Genomic DNA, 9160 nt, shown 5'->3' on the forward strand with positions numbered 1-9160 from the left:
GGCATGATAGGAAATTGGTGCGTTTTGATGAAAACTATTTAAGGAAGTTCTGCACCTTCACCACCTTTTTCCATCCTGTTCCCCTTGTTGGCTGTAGAGTGCTGCTGCTACCAGAGCCGAAGCTGACAAGACTTTTGCTGATGTGACGGGGCTGGCCAGAGAAGTAGATGACATGATGAAGCAACTACAGGATGCAGAAAAAGAGCTGAAGCGGAAGCAGGATGATGCTGAGCAGGATATGATGATGGCAGGCATGGTAAGTAACGCTGGCAGGTGGCAGCAGTGGCAAGAAGCTGCCTTCTCCCTGCTGTCCTGGCGATGCAAGCTTTTCTCTTGCTGTCCTCTTGCAAAGATAGCACTGGGTCCAGACAGTGTTCAGTCTCTTACAAGTTTTAAGTGGGATTGAAAACATGAGATGAGCAAAGGAGCTTCTCTGCTGGCATTAGCACCAGTTCCCTGCTGGAATTTGAGAGCCAGTTTTCTTAATGCAACACTTTCCTTTTATTTTAACTGAAACCTGACTGTAGCCCTATTGACTCTGTTCTGACTTTTCCTGCAAAATACTGCTCAGTTATCAGGAATCCCCATCCTGAAATAAACAGAAATCTGATTATTTGAAGGTTGTCAGTCTTTGCCAGAACTGTGGTAAAGATCTCAGTGCAGGAGTGTTATCCTGGAGAGAGGAGCCAGGGATGGGTGTGACTAACTGTTTGAGCAGACCTGGGAAGAGGAGAGGCAGCAGTTTTGTAATCCCTACAGCCTTTTTTGTGCTCTCATTATTTTATACCCTGCAGGCCTCACAGGCTGCCCAGGAGGCAGAAGACAACGCAAGAAAAGCAAAGAACTCTGTGAACAGCTTGCTTGCTGTCATTAATGACCTGCTGGATCAATTAGGTAAGACTGTCCTTAACGTGCCCTGTGCCTTTGAGTGTTTTCCTGATGTGGCAGTGCTGGCAACTGGTGTGGTGTGCTGGCTTCCCTGCCGGTGGTGTGCAAGGAATCAAATGGGTCTGTTGGCTTCTAGAAATGGGGTTTACATGTTGTCAGCAAGGCCTTTGTTTTTTTTTTTTCTTCTTTCCTGGGGTGGCCTCAATGCTCGTTGTGCAATGTTCAGTACTGCTTTTCTGCAAGCTGAGGACTGTTTTTGAGGTACTAAAGGTGTAACCCATTTGGTTAGTCCCATTTTGAACACTGTTTCTAGTACAGAGATGGCCCAATGGAGGTCTCAGTATGGGCTCAGCTGTGCAAGCACTCAAAAACAGAGCGTCAAAGGTTTTTTAGTGGACTTCACTATTTGCTTCTGGCTTTTCAGGGCAACTGGAGACGGTGGACTTGAACAAACTGAATGAAATTGAGGGTACCCTGAACAGTGCCAAAGACCAGATGAAAGACAGTGACCTGGACCAGAAAGTGTCTTTCCTTGAGAGAGAAGCCAGGAAGCAAGATGATGCGATACAGGCCTACAACAGGGACATTGAAGAGATCCTGAAGGACATTAGCAACCTGGAAGACATCAAGAAGACCTTGCCGTCTGGCTGTTTTAACACCCCGTCCATTGAGAAACCCTAATGGTGTGCTGGGGGTGGGGGGTATTCTCCCAGTGAGTGGTGGAGCGGTGGTTTGGCTATGGAGTGCCTTAACACACATTACCTTCTTCAAATCCCCAACTCTTCACTGCTCGCAGCCACTGTTTTCTTTTCAAATCAGGATAAGTTGAAAGTGTTTTTTGTTTTTTTGATTTTTTTTTTTTTTTTTTTTTAAGAGAAGCAAATTAAATATCCGTCTTTGGGCATCAAAGGGTTTTTTTATATAAATTGTCTTCCTGAGCACTCCGCCTTTGCCCCTTTCTCAGACGCAGTTTCCCTTTGATTAGTGCAAGGATGTGAGATGCTCTGGACTCTTTATACTGTGGTTCAGAAATAACCATGTGAGCTGTATACAGCAAGGCAAAACTAACCCTACTTTCTCTCCTCTCTTTTCCCCTCGACTGTAAAATCCTTGGTCCCAGAGCTCTCTGTCCCTATGAAGGAAGGGGATGGCTACCAAAGTATTACTGTAATGGCCAGTATAGCTGCACTCATTCAGATCCTTCTTCCCAACTTGTAACCCTGTGAATTTTTTTTTTTTTTTCTTAACTAGTGGCCAATCTGACAGCGTTGGTAGTCTTTGACAAAATGGCCGAAGCCTCTTTCTGAATGCTTTCTGTGATGATGCATTGCTCTGAGAAAAACGCAGCCTCTGAGAGGAGCTCTTTGGGAAGATGGGATAGTGGTGGCATGGTAGGTCTTGCCAGCCCCGCTCCTGGTCTGTGGAGAAGTTTTGGGTCCGGTCTGTAAGCAGCTACCTGCTAGGTAGTCCAGGCTGGGGAGTGTGGAGGCTGTGAGCTGTGTTCCCGTCTGTAGGTGTTGCTACTGAATTGCCAGAGGATCTGGTTTTTTTAGGCTGCGAATGTCTGTTTGACAGACTAGTTTGTTCAAGCAGGAAAAGTCGTGAAGAGGAGAGCTGCCATCCAGAGAGCTCTGACAGCTGTACTGGCCTTCATGCTGAATGTCTTTGGGTGGGGAAGGAAGGAGGCATGCAAGTGGAAATGAAAAGTTCTTTCTCCCCATCTTTTTCCTGAAGGAGGACAGTGGCATTTTTGTATCTCCTGGCATTGCTCTTGCCTGTTGCCTGTTTTTAAGCTGGCAGAAAGAGCTGGAATTTACCAGTGCCCTCTTTTCTTTTTGCCTACTGATCTCCCGGTCTCTGTAAAGCCACTGCAGCACAGGGACTTCAGGCCAGGCTTGGGTGGCAGGTCTGCATTTCACACCGCTACTGCCACCTCCCCAGCAGGCTTCTTCCCCAGGTAGTGCCTCCCAGCTGCTTACTGGTGCTGGGTGGGAGCGGTGGGGAGCCCCTCGCTCCTCCTTCAGCCCTCCTCTGAGACGGAGAGCATCCTCTGCGGCTTCCTCCTTGCCTCCAGCCTGGCTTCCCTCCCCCTACCTTTCCTTGAGATCCAGTATATATCTATCCTTAAACACTATGCAACTTCGTACGTTTGCGTAGCGGGGAAGAAATTATTATCTGACACACACTGGTGCTATTAATTATTTCAAATTTATATTTTTTGTGTGAATGTGATTTTTTTTTTTCCGTTTTTTTAATCATGATTATAGTGTGAGGAAGTCTCTCGTGTGCATGTGTGTGTGTAAATATACTCAGCCATATTTCCAGAGTGGCACAGCCTGGTCTCCTCTATGTGCTTTCCCTTATAGCTGTCGAGGTGCGTGCACCATATATCGCTTCTCTCCATATTATTCCCTTAGAGCTTGGTATTTCTCCTAGCTGGGCTCCTGCTTTCTTCCCTCTTCTGTACCCTCAGCACCCGTATGGGCATCAGCAATGACCACTTTGCCTGTTGGGTGGATGCTTTCTAGCCCTCCTTCTAAAGCCAGCCCTGATGCATGGTGCTCGCAGCATACCGTTCTGTGTCCCTTGTTCCCGGGGACATTGTGCCAGGAGGAGAGCAGGGACTGTGGCTTTGCAGCTGGGCTGTGAAGAGCTGTAGTGCTGTTGGGAGACCGGACCCAGCGTTGAGGTAGTCGGAGAGCTGGATTTGGGGATGTCTTGATACCACTGTGCAAGGCAGGAGGCTTGGTGCACCCTCGGGAACTGCGCTGCTGGGCAGGGGGTGTACCCAGCAAACCCCACATTGCTCTTGTACCCCTTCTCTTAGAGATTCTTACAATTTACCAGCTTGGGATTTCCCCCTGCCTGCAGACATACCTAATACCTGGAGGAGAGCTTACCTGTGCTTGCCCACGCGCGTGGGACTTTGAGGTCAGTGTCTTGGCCGGCTGCTCTGGTCAGATGGCTGACTGTAACCACGTCACCTCTCTGCCAAGGCTGTGAGAAGAGCAGATGCGAAGATGCGTGCATGCCCTGGCTGACCTCAGGCCTAAGGTTTCCTGCTTTCTTTTTTTTTTTTTAAGCTGTTTTTAACAGAATTTTATTTTTAAATAAATAAAAAAAATCTTTATAAGCAATCTCTTAATCACTACTGCATTACAGCCATTATTCATTGTATAAGTCCAGTTATTTCTTTACGTAATGTGATGATGCAACAGCTGCTGGTGGAGTGCCGGGTGTCACGGGCAACAAGTGACAGTCCCTTCATGACCTTATTCCTGACTGTGGCCCCCTCAGTATGTGCCTTCACTCCAGCTTTTTGCCTTAATCTGTGGTCTTGCTGTCTGGGGCGGTGAACAAAATGCAACACTTGCAGTTTTTATGTATAAAACAGTATTTCTTATTTATAATAAAGTCTGAATATTTGTAACCCCTTATACCTTGCCATTCTTTTGAGTATTGCTTGGGGCCGGGGGGGGGGGGGGGGGAGGGCACTGGGGAGAGCTGTTGATGGGCATGTGTCTTAGTTGTAAGATTCACCTCTTGCTTAATTAATCAGATGACCTGGACTGGGGTGGGAAAAAGGGAAAAGTAATTTGGAAATGTGTGGTGGGCTGCAGATGGCTGTAGTGATTATGATTTCTCCCTGTGTCCACTGCTCCATTGCTGTGGCTACAATGAATTTTATGCTGCTGATTTTCCAGGCCTTAAAAAATAAGATTATGTTGTTGGTGCTGATGCTATTGGAGCTGTACTGTCCTCCTGGAAAGCCCTGGGGAATTGGGGGGGGAGGAGGGGGGCAGTGTTTCTTTGCAATGTAAAGGTAGAATCCTTTCTGCTTTCAGCTGAACATGGAAAAGGATGGGGCTCCTAGGAAGAAAAACAAAAACCCTAAATAAAGAAGCTGAAATTTCTCTACTGGGAACTGCCATAAGTCTGGGTACTCTGGTGTTCTGCGGGTCCTGTCTGCCAGAGCCCTGGATGAATCTTATTCCTGAACTAAGCAAGTTTTTAGTGTCAGGACAGATAACTGATAACAGACTGGGCAGTTCTGCAATCACACCCATCTTACAGCTGCAGACTAGATTTCTTTTATTTTTCTCAGCAGAGGAAAATGCATGTCTCATTAACTTGCATCAGAGCTAATCCCTTCTCAATTGGTAAGTTCATTTTTTTTTTTTTTATTTCAGTTTGTCTAGCTTCAGCTTTTTGTTCTTCACCCATAACTGCCACTAATGCATTTGTTTTCTAAAATGATTTTTTTTTTTTTTTTTGGCCAACATTGCTGTTGAGCAAATCCCAGCTGGTAAAATCTGTCTGATGTTTTCAGCTGGGCTGTAGGTAGCAGTTGGGGAGCAGGGAATCGTGTGGTGGGATGGTGTTGACCTTGCGTGGGCTGTAGCTTGATGTGGAGCCTCCTACCATTTTTGAGCTAAAATATTCAGCTTAGGAAGCAAGTCTGTGCCCTTCATTTTATCTTCAGGTCACACAGCATCAGTGCTTGTCCTGTGAAGCCTGAGTAAAATCCCAAATTAAGGTGAAGCTATATAAAAAACCAGGAGTTTTTTGAGGGCAACCTGTGCTATCTGCTGCAGGGAAGAGCACACTCAAGGGAGCTTAAGGACTGCTTCCAGGTCACCAAAGTGTTACAGTGACATTTTGAAGGCCAGGTAGAAACACCCTCCTCAGATGTTCTCTGCTTAGCGTGGGCTGAGCTTGGAAGAAGATAGACTTTGCTGAGGAGTGACCAAGACATGCTCTGGTGGCTTTTTTTCCTCCTCTAATTCCCTGTGGTTTTTCTGACTGTCCAAGTTCAAGCTCCGTCATCTGTCGTGCGCTCTCTGAAGATGTGAGAGGCTGGCAGGGGGCAAGGGAAGGGCGTGGACGGAAAGGCACTGGTCAGTCATCAGCTGGGGTCTTTGCGGCTGGGTAAAAATCATTGGGGTGCTTCTCCCAGCAGAGTGGGAGAGAGTGGCTTGAGGAGCGGGGCTCGGGGGCTTCATGGGCTGCTCTGGGGAGGCTGAAGTTCAGGGGACCTAAACTCGCGGGGCTGCTGAGCCAGGTTCTTCCGCTGCTGGGGAGGATGAGGTATTGGCAGGAGTTAGGGAGTGCTGGGAGCGACTGCCTGGAGGAGGCAGCTCTAGTGTGCCTGTGTGGATCTGAGGAAGAAGAGGACGTACAGCTGTCATGCCGAACTGGCGGTGTCCTGTGCTCCCCATCTTGGACCACGTTCTGGTTAGTTCATCTTTCTAGTTAGCTGCCAGACCAAAACCTTCAGAGTGCCCCCATCTGAGAAACAGCAGGAATACCTTTAAAAAAAAAAAAAAAAAAAAAGTCCCACCGATGTCCCCATTGAAGCGCAGTAGCCACTGCTGTAGGGCACGCAGGCGGAGAGGGGAAGGCGGTGGGACAGCACAGCTGCCTTCCCTCATCTCTGTCTGTCTGTCTGTCTCACCCCCTGGCTGATACGGGCAGGGCACAGGCAAGGCAAGGCAAGGCCAGACACGATGGCACTTCCTTGCTGTGCCGCCGCCACAGCTGCCCTGCCCTGCTTGCTCACCGCCGTCACTGCTGTGACCCAGTGTCCTGCTGCCTGCCTGCCTTCCTGCCTGCATCCGCCTGAATGATCCCCTCTGCTCCGGGTGGCCCTGGCTGACATGAGGAATTTTGCCACCCCTGAGCAAGGGCTGCCCCCAGCTGTCTTAACTGCACCTCTAGACCCACCAAAACCAGCTGTAAAACCAAAACATGCTGGCACGGGGAAGGCGGCTCGGTGTGCTGGCTCTAAGCCTGCTTTGAGAAGCCCAGGGCACCCATCTGGCAGAGGAGAGCCTGAAGTCCAGGCTTTATCGCTGCGCCATGTGTTTGGCGATAGCAGCGCAGCAGGATTCCTGATTTTCCACACCGAGGAAGTCCCAGGTGATAGGATAAAGATGTGCTGCCGGACTAGAGGAGAAACTCCTCAGGCTCGAAGAGGCTGGCGGTGAGCGGGTGCATGTGCGTGGTGGCAAGGACAGTGGGCAACCAAACAGAAAATAGCCTGAGATAAACCACTTTTTGACAAACCCTGATGGAGAAGTGAGGCTGCCTACAGAAGCAGCCCAGGGCTGGAGTTACAGGAGGATGTTGCAGCTCGAAGTCCCTTGTGGAGGGAGGGAGGTTTTAGGGGTGCCAGGGATGAGCTGGGCTGCAAGGACATGTACAACATCCTGGTGTCATTTATCTGTCACGAGCCACCAAAATGGGTTCTCTCCCTTGGTTACATCAATAAAACTGTTACTTTGGGGCTTTCACACGTCCATCACTTGCCACTGGCAACCATCAGCAAAATTCAGATTATTAGTGGATTCAGACTGTCTTTGGAGTGGTTAGTTCTGCCATGGCCATGTCCTCAAGGACTGATAAACTTGCCAGCTGCTGCAGTGGTCTCCCTGCAGGAGCAGCTTTCTTAGCTCTGTTATGAAGAATGAGCATAAGACATCTTCAGAAGGACTCTTCTTATGTTGCAGATTAAAACACCCAGGTTCTCCAGTGAAGAAATACTGTTTCATTGGAGTGTCTGATGAGCACTGCTACTCTTCATGCCTCCCATCACTTACGCTTACACTCACTCTAAAAGGTAACATTTCTGTTAACCGTGTTTATATGAGACCCTTTTCTAAAGGGTGCTGCTGTAGTGATGGGTTATGGTGGGCAACATTTGCTTTGTGCAGGGCGGTGGGCATCTGTTTGTTGGTGTGTTTAGAAAATCAGGGCCCCAGAGACTACATTTTGATCGTCTCATGGCACACATTCATGTGGTTTTCAGAGGTGATCTTGAAGGATGTGGGGGATGACGAGGTAAGAGTAACCTAAGTAAATATGCAGAAATGACTGGAGAGACAGCTGTGTCAGTGCCTTGTTTGCGGAAGTGAAATAAGAGGTGGGCTGATAATGGTGAGATAGAAGGGATAACACAGAGGAGCCAGATAAGGGAAAAGCTTCCTGATGGTGACAGCTGGTCTTCTAAGAGAGAAATCAGCCAAGGACTTGGGCTGGGCAAGGTCCAAGGGAACCGCTGTACTGACACCACTGCTGGAGGTGAGTTTCTTGAGCAGAGGGGTGTCAGTGGGTAGGAAGGATGCAGCAGTGGTGTTTGGGGCAAGTGAGGTACTTTAGAGCAAAAGGGATGAAGTGTGTTTCATTAGAGGAATAAGTAGACCCTAAGGACTGCTAAATCAGTGGGAATACCATAAGTGGTTTTGTCTTGCTTCTTAAAAGAGAAATAACAATAATAATAAAAAAAAATCAGATAAGACAACCTTGGGTGCCGAAACCCAATGTGTCACCAGCGTGTTTATGAAGCTGTGTTCCTTGCTGTGAACTATGTTAAGATCCAGTATGCGAAATTAAAAGGAAACAGAATGTTTATAAAAGAGTTGACTCAATCAGTGGAGACGGGTAAGCTTGGCAAAGGGAGGTGCAAAGATGCGGTGAATTTGGTCTGGTTGCGCCCATGACATCACCAGGAGCCGTGGAGGAAAGCCCTCTGAGTCAGCTCCAGGTGCATGAGTGTCTGGAGGCTGTTGGGCAGCGTAACAGGCTCAGATGAGGACCTAAGTGTTAATCACCCTGGGTTTGTTAGCTCTGAAACGAGCAGTGTGTCAGCACTGTTGGGTTGAGTTTCAGTCCCTAATGCAGAAGGTGACCTGAAAGGCAACTTGTGTCTTAGACTGGGGGCAAATCTGTTAGGTGTCTTCATTCCATCTAAAGATGCTCGTGGACCGCTCTTGGTCACTTGTGACAGTAGGTGTCTCATGACAGTAAGTAGGGGAGATGCTGTGATGCAGCACAAGGGACCATCCTTCCTTGTGATCCCCTGGTGGGCTGCTTTTGCAGGCCAGGTAAGTGTACCGGCATCTCACTTATCCTGACGTATGCAGGACTAGGAGGACCCGTGCCTCCGGATTTCTCTCTTCCCTGTAGAAGTGGTCATGTCCTCCTCCAAGGCAAAGCTGAGGAGCAAGGTGGAATTGGCCTTCGTGTCTTGTGTGGCTCGTTGGCTACCCTTGGAGACAAAAATGCTAATGGACCTGGGGCTGTGGAGCCTTGCGTTCTCATCCTGGCTCCATCAGTGACCTCAGGCAAGCCTTTTCCCCTCTCTATCTCCGCTCCTCATCCTCTTTCTAGCATGAAAGTTGTACTGGGTCAGGCCAAGGACCCCTCTAGCCTCATTTTCTACATCAGGAGTAAAAGCAAACGTGTGTGATGGTTCCTGGCCTCCACCCCATTT

The 9160-nt window shown here is 48.6% G+C and overlaps 1 protein-coding gene across 1 annotated transcript in view; it reads left to right on the forward strand.

Annotated features, from left to right (window-relative positions):
• LAMC1 (laminin subunit gamma 1) overlaps window positions 1-4325 on the forward strand; it is a 71092-nt gene extending 66767 nt beyond the window's left edge. Inside the window, exons 26-28 of the mRNA XM_030032797.1 lie at window positions 98-256; window positions 795-894; window positions 1313-4325. Of these exons, the coding sequence (XP_029888657.1) occupies window positions 98-256; window positions 795-894; window positions 1313-1569 (516 nt within the window). The 3' untranslated portion in view covers window positions 1570-4325. The remainder of the gene's footprint in view (window positions 1-97; window positions 257-794; window positions 895-1312) is intronic.
• Window positions 4326-9160: the final 4835 nt, after the last annotated feature.

This window comes from Aquila chrysaetos, chromosome 12 (assembly GCF_900496995.4).
Source record: "Aquila chrysaetos chrysaetos chromosome 12, bAquChr1.4, whole genome shotgun sequence".
NCBI classification, from domain to species: Eukaryota; Metazoa; Chordata; class Aves; order Accipitriformes; family Accipitridae; genus Aquila; species Aquila chrysaetos.